The following is an 18,718-nucleotide window of genomic DNA, read 5'->3' on the forward strand; positions in this document are numbered from 1 at the left end:
TGACTTAGCGTGTAAGTGATTTACACGTAGGTACAAAGAATCAAGAAAAGTGGAAATAGAAGTAGCACGGACAACAATACTACTAAGAGATCAGATCAGAAGTAATTGACAAAGTATGTACTTGGTTATGTATAGAATGTGGGCATGTAATAAGTGTTAATTACGAATACTCTGATCGATTTTGTATTTTATGGTTTTATGTAAATTAATGTATTTCGTTTTAATAAAAGTTTTAAAAATTCACGTGATTTTCTATAAGAGTCAAGGTTTTGAAAAGTCAATATGACACCTCGGACTTGTATTCGGGTCGGATATGAGTTAAGGGTGTTACACGTTGCATCCATGTCACCTAAGGATGATGCAGAACGGGAATACATGTCAAAGGTTCCGTATGCAAGTGCTGTTGGTAGCTTAATGTATGCAATGGTGTGTACGAGACCCGATATTTCACAGGCAGTTGGGGTTGTGAGTAGGTATATGCATGATCCTGGAAAGGAGCATTGGGAAGCTGTGAAATGGATTCCACGGTATATTCTGAACACCGTAGATGTTGGTTTGGTCATTCAGCAAGACAAACAAGATGGTCAGTGTGTAGTTGGGTATTGTGATTCAGACTATGCAGGTGATTTGGACAAGCGTCGATCAACTACTGGTTATGTGTTTACATTTACAAAAGCACCAAATCAGTTGGAAGTCCACCTTACAGTCAACAGTGGCTTTGTCTACTACAGAGGCAGAGTATATGGCAGTTACAGAGGCTGTGAAGGAGGCAATTTGGCTTCAAGGGTTGTTTGGTGAATTGGGAATGGAACACAAAGCACATAGTTGGAAGTCCACCTTACAGTCAACAGTGGCTTTGTCTACTACAGAGGCAGAGTATATGGCAGTTACAGAGGCTGTGAAGGAGGCAATTTGGCTTCAAGGGTTGTTTGGTGAATTGGGAATGGAACAAAAGCACATAAAGGGAATGGAACAAAAGCACATAAAAGTGCACTGTGACAGTCAGAGTGCTATTCATTTAGCAAAGAACCAAGTTTAATATGCAAGGATGAAGCACATCGATGTTCGATATCACTTTGTACGAGAGATTCTAGAAGAAGGTGGAGTCATAATCCAGAAGATTCGGACCACTGAGAATCCTGCTGATATGTTGACAAAAGTGGTAACTGCGGTCAAGTTTAAACATTGTTTAGACTTGGTCAATATTGTTACAAATTGAAAGATGAATTTGCAAACACTACTGAAGATTGGATTTTTTTAGAGACGTGTGTGGAATTTGCCAAGGTGGAGATTTGTTGGTTTTTTGCAAATATCCCACATTGGTTTTGTATAAGGAGGAGGGTAAATTCTTTTGTTATAAATAAAATCCTCCTCCTCCTTAGTTTAGCATCCCACAAATATAAACCTTCTTCTATATTAAAGGCTATTTGTATTCTTTCTTTCTCTTTGTAATATTTCATCTACTAGTGAAATATTATTTTAGTAGTGTTCGAGGAGGTAGGCATAATTTTGGCCTAACCTCGTTAAATTTTGGTGTTCTCTTTATGTCTATTCTATTTAATAGCTATTGTCGGGTATATTTGTTCTTAATTATTGTCCTATTAAAATTACTTGTCTTGGTAGTTCTGTCTAAGGAAAGTGGGTTTTAAGAGGGACCATTGTGACCCCTCCTCTTTCCTGGAATCTACCTTGGTGTGATTTTTAGTACAATCGTTTTCACACTAGTCACCTAGATAATAGTTTTCAAATGTGAATTTGTTATTATTGGTGGAAATTAACCCGAATTCCACAACAATATTAATTTGTTAAGGCAATGCAAAAGCTTTTGGTGACTTGCTATGCCAAGCTGTTAACCACAAATTCTTATAATCAATATCAAGTTAGCTTCTTGAAGATTGCCATATTTTTATTTCATCTTTATATACATATAACAGACAATACATGGATATCTCAACGTCTTAACCTGTTGCTTCCAAGGCTTGTGTAGCCCTTGTATTTGCTTTATTAGCATAATGAAATCAGCGCCTAACTACCAGCAATTTCCATTAACCTACCTCATATTTTCAGCACTCTAAGTATCAATGCTTTTCTCTGCCAAAATCACAAGCGTTTGAAAAATGGCAATGCAGCTTGATAGTTACTTTGGGTCATTTTTTCTCTGCGTTTTCTGTTTTTCTTGGTTTCTGAGTTTTCCAGCTGAAGCTGCTGTGAGGAAGTATCAGTTTGATGTGGGGGTTTTTCTTTTTCCTCATATGTTCTGGATTTGTAATGATTTTCTTTTGCAATGAATGGATAAGGACTTTCTATAACTCTTTATACTGCTTTGTTTATTCTTCTGGGTTCAGATTAGAGTCAAGAATGTGAGCAGGCTTTGCCACGCAAAACCAATTGTCACGGTGAACGGAAGGTTTCCGGGACCGACCATTTATGCTTGAGAAGGCAATCGAGTTCTCGTCAACGTTAAAAACTATGCACAATATAACATTTCCATTCATTGGTATGTCATTTACATGCACACATACAAGTGGAAATGGTTGAATCAAGTTATAGTTTTTGTTCATATGCAGGCATGGCTTAAAGCAATTTCGCAATGGTTGGGCCGATGGACCTGCATACATAACACAATGCCCCTTCAAGACCGGACATAGCTACACCTACGACTTTAATGTCACCGGACAACGAGGAACATTGTGGTGGCAGGCACATATTTTGTGGCTACGAGCTACGGTTTACGGCGCCATTGCCATTATGCCAAAAGAAGGAACAATGTTTCCATTTCCTCAACCTTGTGAGAAACTAAGATAATACTAGGTTTGTAACTGGTTAAGGTCACTAACTTTTCAGAGTTCTTTGATATGGAGAAATGGAGTGCCTAACGAGAACAAGTTTTATATGCAGGGGAATGGTGGAATTCAGACGTCGAAACACTCATTAACCAAGCCAATAAGTTGGGGCTACCACCGCCGACTTCCGATGCTCATATGATTAACGGAAAACCGGGGCCTCTCTTTCCATGTTCATCAAACGTAAGCTGTAGCTTCATGCTGTAGATCAGAAGAAAGAAAACAGTTTTTAAGAAATGTTCATCTTCAAGCAGTATTCTAATGTTAAGCAACGTGACTTGTTTTGATTTTAGATACGTTAACAGTGGACGTTGAGGCTCGCAAAACTTACCTGTTGCGGATCATCAATGCTGCACTCAACGATGAACTATTTTTCTCAATTGGAGGCCATAACATGACTGTGGTAGAGATTGATGCAGTCTACACCAAGCCCTTCACAACCAGAGTTATCTTAATCGCGCCAAGTCAAACAAACAATGTTCTAATCAAACCCGATCAGCCTCCGAGTCGATACTTCATGGCAGCCAGGCCTTTCATGGATGCACCAGTTCCTGTTGATAACAAAACTGTTGCTGGGGTCCTACATTACAAGGGCATCCCGAACACAGTTCTCCCATCCATGCCCAAATTACCCGCAACAAACAACACCCACGTCGCCTCGAGCTATAACAAGACTTAAAAGCCTAATACCTCACAATTACCCGCAAACGTCCCACTTAAAGTCGACTGCCGTCTGTTTTACACGATTGGTTTGGGGGCAAATCCATGTCCAAGTTGCCAAAATGGTACACAACTCACAACTTCATTGAACAACGTTACCTTTGTGATGCCAAAGGTCGGACTTCTGCAAGCTCATTATTTCAACATCTAAGGAGTATTCAAAACCAACTTCCCTGACAGACCTCCAGTTCCATTTAACTACACTGGCGCACCACTTACGGCAAACCTTGGCACTTCATTGGGAACAAGGCTCAGTAAGGTGGCTTTCAATTCCACCATTGAGTTGGTATAACAGGAGTCACACCCGTTCCATCTTCACGGTTTCAATTATTTCATAGTCGGAACTGGCATGGGGAACTTCAATCCCTCCAAGGACCCTGCAAAGTTCAACCTCGTCGATTCTCCCTAGAGAAATACAGTTGGAGTGCCAACTGGATGGTGGACAGCTATACGATTCCGAGCCAATAATCCAGGTAAATTTTCGCAGAAACTACCCTATTGATCGATACTGGCTTATTGAACTTACTCGGGCTTATCACACAATATATGCAGGTGTTTGGTTTATGCATTGTCACCTGGAGCCGCATACAATGTGGGGTCTAAAGATGGCTTTCGTTGTTGAGAATGGGAAGTCACCTGAAGAATCTATTATACCACCACCAAAGGACCTTCTACCATGCTAGAACGTCGCGAAAATCGATTACTAATGAAAAAATCTGAAAAGTGTCGAGATTTTGTTGTATTTATATAACATCAAAAGCTATCATGATAAAAATGCCAGAAATTAAAACAGATTTTTTTATTAATTGACCTTCAAAGCTGCAGGTACCACCACCTCAATATTTTCCCAATTTTGTTGTATGTTTACGGTACGGATGATGAGGTTGCCCTCAGATCGGAAGGCTTTGATCTTTTCAAACAACAAGATTGTGGCTTATTAAATCCTAACCTTCTAGGGAAATTCTTCCAACTGCTCTTGGTTTTCACGAGCTTCTGGGATCTCCTCTTTCATACTCGAACAATCCTTTTCGATCTCGGAAACTCTATGCTTCACATCGTCCTCTCTGTCATCGGTTGCACGTGTTCTGTAGAGCCTTTTGGATGAGACTCATCTTCCTTGAGTCCTAAGTTTTCATTAAGTTTTACTGAGTTTTCGAGATTATCAGATTCAAAGAACCATCCTGAAATTGATGTTCGTATTCGTAGTTGTTTGAAGAAGAGTACTTGGACGATCACTCGAAGTGGTAGCCTCTCTTTCTGAGCTGCATGTGGTGGCCTCAATTGAGAGCTTTTGACAATTCATCAATCTTCATAGTTGCTCTCTTTCAACATCTGTAATCCATGAATGTGCCTACAAATTGTGGATTATGTTAAGCGAATCCAGGTCTCGTACCCTTAACTCATATTAACAAACATTGAAATCAGCCATAGGAGATAATACGACCTTCAATCAATTGATTGATAGAGGCCATCATCGAGTGGTCTTGCATAATCGGGGATGCTAGCAGCAAGTGTCTCGAACTTGGGAAGCTTGAAATTAACATCTAGTGCTACTTCTGCCAAAAATTCGTCTATCAAACAGGCCACTGTTTTCATTGGCCGTAATGAATCAGATCCGCTCGTTAACTGCCCCTCCTTGACTATGTTAGCCGGAGTCACTATAGCTGAAGCCTGCTCTACTAACAGGAAATGATCGAGAATCCTCATAACACAGTCAATATCATAAAGAGTCTCGGAATAACTCATATCCAGTATGAGCGAGTTGACAAGTGAAGCTTGATCCAACTGCACTCCGACCCTCTTCTCCAAATTTTCTCGGCACGAAGGACTTGCATGCAGTACCATAGCCGTATGAAGCAATCTAATGAGGAATTGGACGAATGTGACTCCCTTCATGCTAGGAATTAGCCATACAATCTCTTCCAGGAGAGCCCTCTGATAGGCTTCCGAAGGTTTTGGTATCTTCGTCCGCTGGTTCACATCGTCCAAGCTATATTTTAAATTCATCAAGGGAAGATACCTCCTAGAATAGTGTACCACAGATGCAGCAATGTTCAAAGCCCTCATGCCTCTTAATTCAATAGCTAAAACCAGTCTTTTATATATCGGTAAACTGAGGAACGTTACATCTTCGTACCACTAATCATCGCCCCGTAGATTTTGTTCTGGTCGGGGTCAATATTCTGTTCCATAAGCCAGTATGTTCTGGACTCTGCTTGCTCTCACGTCCTTCCAAAGGCCAGTCGTATAAACTTGGATCCTCACGAGCCTTCATTGCCAACGAATCGATGCACCTCGACACAATGTGAAGTTCTTCAGCATATGGCATAACTTCTTCACATGCTTTAAGAGCTCTAATCGAATCCGCCCAAGTACAGAGTACTTCCCCAAGGAAAGACTCCGTCTGCAAAACGAGATTCTCGTCTCCGGAATCATCAGTCATCTCGAGGTATTCCGCCACACATCGAACACTAACATCGTTGTGTGCTTTGAGTTCAATTTTAACACCATAGCAAAACTTGGATATAAGCTCGAAAGCTTTGGCACCACCGGGTAAATCATCAAGCCTCAAACTAAAACTAGTTCCATCACCATTCACCAGTAGAACACTCTTCAATAAGCCTCCTTAGCATCCCACTTCTCGAAAGCAACGGAAACTGCAAATCGTTATCGAAACAAACCATTATCGAATCAACTTACCTTGAAAAACAGCAGCCATTTCAAATACAAAATACAGCTGAAATAACACACCTTGTGGAGATGGAAAGACATTTCTCCAATGTTAATGTTAACATCACTAGGAAGTCCAGATGTACAGAACCTAAAAAAGGAAGAACATTAATCGACATTATCCCCTTTCCGAATTATAGCTTCGTTTCTCCCAAATCATTGAAAATCCTATCTTGAAAATTTGAAACCATGAACGTCAGCCGTCTGGCGGTACACCGGTGGAGGCTCCGCTGTTGACGGAGACTGCGGTGCATGGTCCTAGAGGCTAGAGTGAGGATGAAGGACGTTCAAGTCATGCCTGTGACCAAAGGTAGCCCTTTTCTTCGTATTTCACACTTCAGTTTCGCCATCACTTCCGTCTCTGTAATGGCCACCACCAGCCGGCTTTTAGGTAATTAATTCCCTTTCTTTTTTCTTGAATTTGTTAGCGAGGAACTTTTCTCTTTACTGGGTTTTTGTTCTATATTGTACTGAATTGGTTAGTGAGGAGCCTTTTTAAATTGATCTCCAGTTCTGACCTTTCTCTGTAAATTCCAGTTTCTACCAACACATTGTAAAATTGAGCTAATGAAAATGGATTCAGTATGTTGGCCTTGATCATCACCAACCTGTTATAATCATCATTTTAGCTTTATTATAAACAAAAACTCGCTTAGTTTCCAGTTTTTCTATAGAATTCTGATGTTTGAAGTAACTAACCCCCCACATTTCCTTTATTAGCGTTCATTGAATTAGCAATGTAACCGCAAATTTTGTGTATAATTCTTGTATTTTTTGTGTATATACTATATGAAAGAAATCAAAGATATTCTAAAATCATGTTTCACTCTTTAGCTTTACTGCAATCGTGTTTGCACCATTTGAATGACTTCACTGCAAAAACTTGACATAAAAAGAAACTAGGCAATACCCACACAAATAATGTGTGAGCTTTTTTATTCAAGCAAAAGCTAAAAACATTAGTGGTCGCTTATTTTTCCGCTCAACCACACAAAGCAGTTCCCTCTCAACTTATCAGAAAGATGAGGGAAATTGACCACCATAACCATAATAACAACGTAAGACTAGTACGCAGACCTACTCGTTTCGAAAAAGACACAGTTCCACCATTTTAATGGTGTCTCTAATCTCCCCACCACTGATGGACATAAACACCAGATCTTCTAAGGGCCTTGAAGAGATCCATGCAGTCTCCCTTCACCACTCCTCCGTTTTCAATTCGGTCCGAACAGTGTAGAAAAAGCTCGTCGATGAAGCATATGGCTCCACTTTCGAACAAGTCCGAGAGTATTTTCAATTCCATTGCTCCTGCATTCATCTTCAGAACCACAAAGTCTGCATGTTGGACAGTTTCTTTAATCCAGAGAAGGAAGTTGAATCCTTCATCTTCAACAAATGGATCTGAATCATCGATAATATCAATATCAGTGGAAACCTTATTTCCCGGATCGATTGAAGCTCTATTTCCAGCAAGGCCCGGGTAGTAAACGAAGTTGATACCAGGCTTGTTAACATAGGATAGCATCACCGAAGTATTATGATCGACGAAATACACATCAAAGGCCTTGCGATCCATGGGATATGACGGCAAGAACCAATCCGTAACATTGGAGTTCAAATGCTCACCAGCTCCAATATCAATATACACCAAACGTTGCTTATCAGATATGTTAACGAGCTCAGGCAAATAAGCAATACTTGTTCCAAATCCAACCGGTTTCTCCTCCAAAAGAGGCTCAATGTTGCCCATTATATCGTTGGTGTTTGCCAGAGTCGGGCAATCGGCCGGAAGCCGATACTGCTCGAAGTAAGTGGTGTTTCCGAGTTTCTTCTTGAATACAATCAATGTAAAATTGTCCACATAATCAACGTGAACAACAGTGGAAGCTTTCAGCAAAGACGAAACCGGAGTAGCGTTCCGGATCAAGTTAGTAGGTTCGGAACCACTAGGACCAACAAGCATGGACCCGATTCCACCGGGCTTAAGAACGCGTTCAATCTCGAGCACAAGAATAGCAGGGGCCGAAACCTTATCTAGGTCCCTAGAGATCACAAAATCATAAGAATTGTCAACGTAATCGAGCTCATAACCAAATCTCTTGTGCTTGAGAGAGAAAAAGGGGTGCCTGTAAACCCCAGTAACATCAGAGAATCCCAAGTCTCTCAATGCCATAACAGCCGACACTGAGCCTTCACCAACACAAAGAGCTCTCGCAGTGTTACTCAACATTTGCTTCCCCATCAGCTCTTTAACCACGCTGATTGTCAAGTTAATGTTTTGCTCGCATTGAACCGACCCAAATGAACCCCAAAGTTTGGAGAACATGATGTAGCTTGAAGAACGAGGTCCAATAGCACAACCTTCTGAGGAAGAAAGGGTATACAAGATACCTGGATCTGCCCCAGAGATGAATTGCAGCAAAGGAAAAATCGATAAAGCAGCAGCAAGCATTAAAGCACGTAAAAGGATACGCCTCCCAAAAGACCCACGAAATATGATCGACTTAAAGGTCTTAAAATCCATGGTGCTTTTCAAGTAGCAGGAAGAAAGATCCAATAATCAAAAGGAGAGTTGTTTTTAATCTACTAAAATGAGGAAACCAAGAGAAATTGAAGCCAACGGGAAGAAGAAGAACAAATTTAGCGAGTGCAAAACCTGGAGGATGTGTGATTTCCACCCACGAGGAGACCCATTGATCTTTGAGCAGTTAACCATACCTTCATTGGAACCCTTTTTCTTGACTTCACTTGAAACAGAACTCGATCCATTTCCCCCCCTGCAAACATCTCCCAAGACTAAATCTTTACATCCTTTGATAAACTTAGCTTCAAATCGCAAATCTGAGTTTTCAACTTTTGATCGAAACAAAATAAAAATAAAAACTTTTAAGTGAGGGTTTCTTTCTCAAATGAGGAGATGCGTTATGCGTGAAGTGAAGTGTGAAGGCTGTAATTTAGCTGAAGCAACAACGTGATAGATCTGAATCTCCCACCACTTGCGTCCAGGCGAGTTAATGACTGTGGGGTCAAAGAGAGCAGAGGTAGTGTTTTTCGATTACGTGGCAACTATAGGATCTTCTAATTTGTAAGGGGTGTTTGATTCAATTCATCTCGTATTATCGAGAATGGAGAATTAAATGTCATTCTCCTCTTGATTGATAAATATTTCCAGCCTCAATAATAATATTTTGAGATTATATTATTAGAAATGTAAATATTATCTTTAGATATTGTTAGATTATTGACGATTTTTTTGATATATCATTGGTGACCAGTAATATTAGATCTAAAATCGGTAGATTATATTTCTCGATATAATACCCTTAGCAGTAAAGCGCGCCCTCTGCACCGCGCTATACGATGATTTAGTGACACGTGAGGTATAGCGCGCCCCCTGCACCGCGCTATACGGTGAGCTGGCGCCACGTGGGTATAGCACGGCCCCTGCAGCACGCTATACGCCACGTAGAGTATAGCGCGGATCAGGTACCGCGCTATACTTTTACTCCTAATAATTTTGTATAGCGCAGGGCAGGTATCGTGACATACCTTTACTCCTGACATAATTTTATATAGCGCGGGGCATGTACCGCGTTTTGTATAACTTTCCTCGCTATAAATACCATTCTCCGTCGGTTAATTTCTCACATCTCTCCTCTCAACTTATAAATTAATACAACAATTCCGTCAACGAGTCAATAATTCTGGCAATCTTCTCATATTTTATTTAGAAATTCGTGCTATTTTTCGTTATAAGGTAATTTTGTTATAATTTTTTTATTTATTGTTTATTATGATTATTTGAAAAAAAATATTATACTAATTATTTTCAATTAATTTTTGTGTTTGTAAAATTGGAAAGCGGGAGCATACGTCGAAATAGTTTTGCGGTGCAGGAAATAATATTAAATTATATTATTTAATTTATTTACGTTGATGTGTAAAAATTTTATTGTGTTATATGTTCGTTCATATATAATTTATTAAATCAGGTTTGTTTCATTTTTTTCCAGATATAATAGAGCCGCACTTTTAAACTCAAATAATGGCGCGACTTTCAGCTATTGTTTATTATGATGGTGAAATTCGAGAAAATGAAACCGGTGTTGTTTTCGTATCAAATGAGTGTGTTAAAATATCATTCAAGAGAAACATAACTCTTGAGGAGCTTATAACGAAGATTTCGAGGAAGATTCATGTTGGAAGTAGTAGAAGAGTGTCGTCGTTGCAATATAGATTTCCAACATCATTGTTGCCATTAACTTATACAGCGTTCGAACTTTCGAACAATGATGATGTTGAAATGATGGTTGAAGCTCAAAGTAATTATTCAGACGCCGTTATTGAGATGTATGCATATTTTGTTCAAGTGTGTGTTGTTCGGGGTCAATCATTAAGCTCCTACTATGGGCTGACTGAACAAGTTGATCAAGTTGACAGCCCGACAACAGTAATATGTAATGATTTTAATGCCATAATGGGGAGACATTCATCCGCAACTCCTTACGATATGTACCAAGGTAGGTCGACGAACAATCCGTATGGCAACATCGCGTCCAGTTCAAGGGGAAGGAATTCATCTGCAAATCCCTTTGACCTTAATATGGATGTCATCGATGCAACCATCTGTGCAGTTTCCATTTGACGCGATGGCTTCAAGCTATAGGGGGAGGCATTCGACTGCGAGCTTTTTCGATCTCAATATCGATATGCCTTCCAGTTCAAGGGGAAGGCGTGCAAGTAGTAGGTTCTTTGACCTAAATGTGGAGAGCATGGAGGAACCATCATCTCCACCAGAGAACCGCTTCGTGAGCCTGGTGCGGATGGTGCTGAGACTGGACTGTTCATTGACCCAGAATCACCGCAATTCAACTCCGATGATGATGAAATTCCAGGAAATGTGGAACAAACTGACCCTCTGCACACATGTATGAAGCTGATTATGGTGCAATGTACGGGCCAGAATTTGCGGATATGCCTCATCTCGGTAACTATGGGTATTACTCATCAATAAATAATGGTGAGTTATCTTTAGGCATGAAGTTTTCAAGCAAAGAAGAAGCGATGATGGCTATCAAAAATTACAATATTCGTAATTCTGTTCAGTCCAGAGTAGACCGCTCCACGACCGAAAAATATGTATGCTACTGTGCCCAGCGCGAAAACGAATGCAATTGGATGGTTCGCGTATCGAAGAGGAAGAGGAAAAATAACAGATGAGAACTAACAGTATACAACGGTCCTCACACATGTTGTGTTGGAGGGGTCAACCGAGATCATCCCAACTTGGACTCTGAAGTGATATGCCAAGCCATCATGCCCATGGTCAAAGCAAGCTCTCATATAGCTGTTGCAGTGTTGATTTCAGCTATACAATCGCAGTATGGGTACACTGTCTCCTATAAAAAAGCTTGATTGGCAAAACAAAATGCCATTGTCAAACTTCATGGCGAATGGAATGCATCTTACAACGAACTTCCAGGTTGGTTTAGGCTGGTGCGAACGTTGAATCCTGGGACAATTGTGGACTTCGAAACCTCCTATGCATACCATAATGATCGAGTTCTTCGCGATCGATGCCAATTCTACCGGGTTTTTTGGAGTTACCCACAGTGCGTTAATGCTATCAAATTCTGCAAGCCTGTGGTCCAGATCGACGGGACTTTCTTGTATGGAAAATACAAACAAGTTTTATTATTGGCAGTTGTCCAAGATGGCAATCGCAACATTCTTCCAGTTGCTTTTGCTCTTGTCGAATGAGAAGATACAACTTCTTGGGCTTTTTTCCTCTGAAATTTACATGCACATGTTATCACGAGGGAAAACATCTGTGTCATTTCAGATCGCGGAGCTGGGATCAAAGCAGCAATGGAGTCTTTGGGTCCAATGTGGCAACCACCCTTTGTCCAACATAGGTATTGTCTTCAACACATTGCCACGAACTACCATGGAAGGTACAAGAAGAATGATGAGCGTCAATTAATTGTGTGCATGGGTAAGTGAAACTTAGCAAGTTTGTTATCTTCCAATCGTTTTAATTTTGCAAAGACAGCAAGTTAGTAAGTTATATATTTTTTGATCAGGTTACGAACTACTTCCTCGAACGTTTGAATCAATGTTTCAAGAGTTGCGGGCGAAGAACGAGGAAGGATATGATTACATCACCCTCATCGATAAAGAAATGTGGACGAACGCATATGATGGTGGATATCGATATGGACACATGACGACCAACTTGGCAGAGGCAATCAATTCAACCTTAAAGGGTACACGTCACTTACTTGTAGCGGCTTTGGTAAAGACTACATATTTTCGTTTGAGGGCGTTTTTTGCGAAACTCGGCGGACAAGCTCAAACCTGGATGCAAGGCGGTCATGTCTATCTCCCTAGATTAGTTGCAGATCTACAGAAAAAAAATTGTTGCATCAAATGGAATGTCTGGAACAAGCTTCTCTAGAAGGCATGAAATGTTTCGTGTCACAGATTTACCGCGACCTCTTCAAGGGATTGAAGATGTGTCGTTAAGAGTAAATCTAAGGGACAGAACGTGCGACTACGGGTTTTTTCAAGCTCTGAAGTATCCATGCTCTCATGTGATAGCAGCTTGCTCGCACACACATCAAGACTATAACCATTTGTGGATCCCGTATACCTATTATCTGAAGTTTTTAAGGTATACGAATTTGAGTTTCCCCCCATAGGTAATGACAAAGACCCTGATGAGGTTCAAGATTGGCTTCCGATTGTACCAAATCCGAGTTTATTGAGGGAGCGTGGTCGTCCAAAATCCAATCGAATTCATTGCGATATGGATATTAGAGAAAGATCTAGACAAGACAGAAGATGTGGGCATTGTAGAAACCCAGGACACACTAGAAAAACATGTCCACTTCTGTTGTCATCAAGTAACAATTGATGAGGAAATGATATATTTTATTATCAAATAATAATTCTTCTACTTTAATTTGCATTTACTTCAAGTTAATGTCATTTGATAATCACCGATGAAGATTAAAAAACAAACACAATCATTAAATTTTAACAAACTAATAACAATAAGTATTAAATGGTAAATGATAACCAAATTACAATAATTGATATTAAATGGTAATAAAAAACGAACTGAAATACTTTAAAAACAAAATAAAGTAAGAATTAAATGAGAAATAAAAAAAATTACAATTTAACAAAATAAAGTAAATACAAATATAATAAAAAACAAAATCTATCGATGCCTGCGACGCGAATGTGTTCCGCAGGGCGGTGGCTGTCGGTCTAGAGGAGGATTTCTTCGTATCACTGGTTTTGACTCCTCGCTGTCATCACCATCGTCGTCGTCGTCATCGTCGTTGTTGTTGTCGTCGTCTTGTGCAGGTACATGAGGAGCTGATGACGATGAAGCACCTCCGTAGAATAAGGACCCTGTAGGTGTATGACTGACTATCCCACCGGCCTGCGAAAACTGGGAAAAGTCATAAAACCCAGACATCGCTGAGTGTGAAAACTGTACAGAAGGCGGTGTCTGTGCTGCGACCATGGTGTGATGAACCCGCCTATCCAGATATCTGTCTGCAAACATAGACCCATAATAGCCTCCAAGAGGGGTCATCTGTGACGGTGGCGGTGGCGGAGTCATAAAACCGGGTGAAGGCGGCAACGGCGACATCTGGTAATGGAAAGGTGATGGTGGCATCATATATGGCTGCGGTGGCTGCTGGGAAGATCCTGCTGGTGCAGCTGAGGATGAACCGGAAGCACCTGCTCTCCGTCTACGAGTCGGGGGACGATGGTGCTGTGTCGGTGAACGTCTCTGTCGACGTCGTGGAAAGGTCTGCCCTCGTGCATCCTCGGGAAGTAGAAACGGTTTCCCGTTACTGTTGAACCACTCATAATAATCCTCAGCATACATCAAGAAGTCAGTAAAAATGGGCTCTCTACGTGGAAGGCGCCGATGTCGATCATCCCACAACACGACCCACTCATGTTGCCTCACCAGCCAATCTGTATCTGTCTTGCAGCGTCTATCTAAGCTATGCAACTCATCCATATTACGAGGTGCTTCCGGAATTGGTTGAAAGCAACCAAACTGTCGGAGCACGCGATCAGTGGAGTGCCACTCGACGGTCGCATAACAGATCAGAGGGACCATCGCCATCCAAACATCTAATGGACCCCTCAACTCAGGTGGGATCACCGTCTTCACATCATCAGTAGAATATGACACCCATTCAAACTAAAACAAATAATATATATTTTTTATCAAAATAATAATCTAATTATATAACTATAATCTAAAATCGATTTTCAAACATTAAAATTCATACTGTGTGCCAGCCTTCTGATCGATTAGCACCCTAATCTTTTCTAAATCATCAGGTAGCTCCTGATGATTTTTCCTATCAGTAGACCACCTATTTAAGGAAAAAAATTTGTTATACGCTGTATAAAATTATTAATATACAAAATCAGTTTTATAATTACCTCAGAAGTAGTGGAAATACGAATGGGTTTTTCACAACGGGACATAAAAAGGGCAATCGATACCATGCCCAAGACTGCAGCAGCAGGAGACATCCGCCGATAGCATTACGCCTATAGTCAATGGCTCCACACATCTCCCTGTACAGTAAAGCCAAAACTGCCGAGCCCCAACTGAATGATCCGGCGAGACGAAAGTCGCTAAGATGTCGCAACCACATGCAGTGAACTAGGTTGCGCGATTTGTCCGGCATCAGCAACCCTCCTATCAGCTGCAGTATGCATGCCCGTGCATACATCTTAACCTCATCCTCAGAGGCGTCTGCGCTCAACTCCAAAAAATTGGCATCTAACCAATTTAACGGTATCCTACCTCCGATAAAATTTTCCGGGACACGTCCTAGACTATCCCGACACAAACCAGTCCAAGAACTGGAAGCTATCCCCGATATCACATCTCCATCCACCGGAAGTCCCAGGTGCATAGAAACATCCTCAAGCGTGATCATGCACTCTCCACACGGAAGATGGAATGGGTGGGTCTCCGGCCTCCACCGCTCTACTAAGGCAGAAATCAGTTCTGGCTCTATCTTACAGTGACCCTGGTATCTACCTATGTAACCGAATCCAGCCTCTACTAAATACGGCAAGACACGACTGGGTATCACTAACTTAAGATTCCTAATAAAAGGATCTAATACACGGTCATTCTCCTAAAAATAAATAATTACAAAAATTAATTCTTAATCTAATAATCATGCATTAAATGAATCAACTAATTATTAATAATAATTTAAATTAAATTAAAACGTTAAAATGTTAGTATCAGTAAAGTGTCGAGATATTTAATTATTAATATAATAATCATGCATTAAATAAATAACTAAATATTACTAATAATTTAAATTAAATTAAAATGTTAAAATGTTACCGTATTAGCAAAGTATAGAAATATATGATTTCCATCCGAGCGAAGTAGACTGCCTTCTATTATATATCTGCAAAAGAATTATATTAGTAAAATATTAATAAAGTAAAAATATAATAGTAAAAATATTATAAAATATACCTTAAAAAGAGAGTATTTGAGAGAAATTTAGAGAATTTGAGAGAATTTGGTGTGATAAAATTGATTGACAATGGGGGTATTTATAGGGAGGAGGGGTCAGTAGTTAGGGGTATAGCGCCCCCCAGCACCGCGCTATACCCCACGTGTCAGATATACATGTATAGCGCGGTGCAGGGGGCGCGCTATACCCCACGTGGCGCCAAATCATCGTATAGCGCGGTGTAGGGGGCGCGCTTTACTGCTAAGGGTGTTAGATCGGGAAATATAATCTAACCGGTGTTAGATCGATAATATTACCGGTCACCGGTGATATATCGAGAAAATCACCAACAACAACGTGATAGATCTGAATCTCCCACCACTTGCGTCCAGGCGAGTTAATGACTGTGGGGTCAAAGAGAGCAGAGGTAGATGCTGGGGTGACGTGTTTTTAGATTACGTGGCAACTATAGGATTCTTCTAATTTGTAAGGGGTGTTTGATTCAATTCATCTCGTATTATCGAGAAATGGAGAATTAAATGTCATTCTCCTCTTTGATTGATAAACATTCCCAGCCTCAATAATATTTTATTTCTAATAATGATATTTTGAGAGTATATTATTAGAAATGTAAATATTATCTTTCTTTAAGTATTGTTATATTACTAATATTTTATATTAAAATGTTCTTAATTTTTTTTAAAAAAAATATCTTTCTTTTATCATAAAATAAAAAAAATATACGAAGATTAAATTACAAATTTATCTTTAAACTATTTTAGATTTATAAAAAAATCTATAATTAAAATTTTATATGAAGTTCAGATGTTAAAATAAAATTTTACTCTTACATTAAACATATTTATTTTTTTAATTTTATAAAAAAAATTATATAAATTTTATGAATTTAATTTTTTTAAAAATATATATAAATTAATTATAGTAATATTATAATATAATTTAACTTGTTAAAAAAATAAATATATAATAAGGACAATTTGATAAAATATACATTTCAATAATCTTTATTCTTTTAACCAAACACTATATATAAAATATAACATTCTTAGTAATTTTATTTTCGTCAATAATCTTATTTCCTCTGATAATCTTATATTTCGTGAGCCAATTAAAATAAAGATCAAAGAAATTTGTAACCGATCAATCTTTTCTTATCACAAAGAAGGAGCATGGGATGTGGGAACCCTCCACATGATGCTCTGCATTTTCTATCGTTTATTGAGACGGGAGCCTAAAATGGTACAGTTTTTTGGGGTCCACTTTTGTCTGTGCATTGACATAAACCCTTTTTTATTCAGACCTCCTTAAGTGTTCATCAGCCATGCGTTGGCTCGGATAAAAGCTCTGATCTTTTTGTTTGTAGAGCTTCCCATCAGTCATTTTAAAGTAGTAACCTTTCTCCTTTTTGGGTTCTTACTGCCACCCAAATCATGCTAAGATAGGCCCATACTTGAAATATATATATATATAGCTCTAGTATGGCAAGTGATTGAAGCACATGATGACAGTAGAATCTTATGTTTCAACCAAATCATCAAATAATTTGCCCAAATTTCAGGACAAACTTGAACGAGTTCAGCTTCATGAAGCTATTTGCATGTTCAACACCAGTTTTACTATCCAGCAAGAAACATACACTAATGGTGATGATGCATCACCAATAATAAATAATAACTCGCATGCACCTCCAAGATATACTACAAATCTTAAAGGAGCAAGCTTCATGTGATTCCTCAGTATCCTATGTATATTCCAGAAATAGCCGTTTGTACTTACAAGGAAGTTCTTTCTTCGTCCATCTCTCTTTGGTGCTGTCAATGGCATTTCCCCCCCCCCTGAATATACAATGGATTCAGTTGGTTACGCCTCCTTGACAGAAATCAAGAATTCACAGTGATATTAATGAACGAACAACAATTGAGCAGAGATTAAGAATGTAGTTTAGGGATTTTAACTAAATGTAATATTGACTTTGAAAAGAATAATACTGAAATATTATTTGCTTGAGATGGGTAAGGCCCAGTACAATTCTTAACAGAATTGTAACCTCCTGTCAACCGGTTTAGTTACACAACCTGCTTAGCTATTATACTCTGTTATTATCCTGGTTCTTCTCCCTTCACCCTTTTGAACATTCATTGAGATCAAAATTCCAAGCTTATCTCCCATGAAAGCAAATGAGCTTGGAGGAATAGGCTTAGTAAGCAAATCTGCAAGCTGTTCTACAGAGGGAATGAAAGTTCACAACAAGTTTTTCAGCAATCACCCTTTCCCGAACAAAATGTATGTCGATCTGGACATGCTTCATTCTAGCTGGTGAGTTGGATTAGCTGCCATAGAAACAGTAGAGGTGTTTTCACACCACACAACAGGCTTTCCTTCTATAGTGACTCCAATTTTAGTCAAGAGCTGCTCAACCCATATAAATTCTGATACAGAATTTGCAAGGCTCCTGTACTCAGCTTCTGAAGTGGATCTAGATACGACAGACTGTTTCTTGGAGCACCAAGTCACTAGATTTCCTCCTAGATACACGCAATATCCTGTTGTTGAGCGACGGTCTTCAACAGACTGTTGGCTTCAAGAAAACCAACTGCATCATGCGCGATGAATGACCACCACACTAGCAAATAGAAATGTGACCCTTTTCCATGCATCTCTTGATGATGAGAATACTCATTGTTTGTAGCTAGAACTGTTAATCTTGCTCGAAAGTAATGCATTATCCTTGGAAACTGAACTTAACACGGTTTCACTGTTGCTTGGTTGGCTTTCTGCAACACCGGGTCTCACCCAGACTTTTATGTGCCCCTCTCGACAAACAGTACAGATTCCGGGGTAAAAATCAAGCCTGAGAGGGGTTCGGTATGAACACGA

The 18,718-nt window shown here is 39.6% G+C and overlaps 1 protein-coding gene and 2 pseudogenes across 1 annotated transcript; 1 reads left to right on the forward strand and 2 right to left on the reverse strand.

The window, feature by feature from the left end:
• Positions 1-1,938: 1,938 nt before the first annotated feature.
• Positions 1,939-4,259, forward strand: LOC120165716 (annotated as a pseudogene).
• A 106-nt stretch (positions 4,260-4,365) lies between these two features.
• On the reverse strand, positions 4,366-7,336 carry LOC120165718 (annotated as a pseudogene).
• LOC120165712 lies at positions 7,186-9,247 on the reverse strand. The gene has a single exon (XM_039175173.1). It carries the CDS (start codon positions 8,815-8,817, stop codon positions 7,417-7,419), a length of 1,401 nt encoding a protein of 466 aa, XP_039031104.1. The 5' UTR covers positions 8,818-9,247; the 3' UTR covers positions 7,186-7,416.
• Between the last annotated feature and the right edge of the window lie 9,471 nt (positions 9,248-18,718).

The sequence above is a fragment of the Hibiscus syriacus genome, unplaced genomic scaffold (genome assembly GCF_006381635.1).
Source record: "Hibiscus syriacus cultivar Baekdansim isolate YM2019G1 unplaced genomic scaffold, ASM638163v2 tig00111588_pilon, whole genome shotgun sequence".
NCBI lineage: Eukaryota > Viridiplantae > Streptophyta > Magnoliopsida > Malvales > Malvaceae > Hibiscus > Hibiscus syriacus.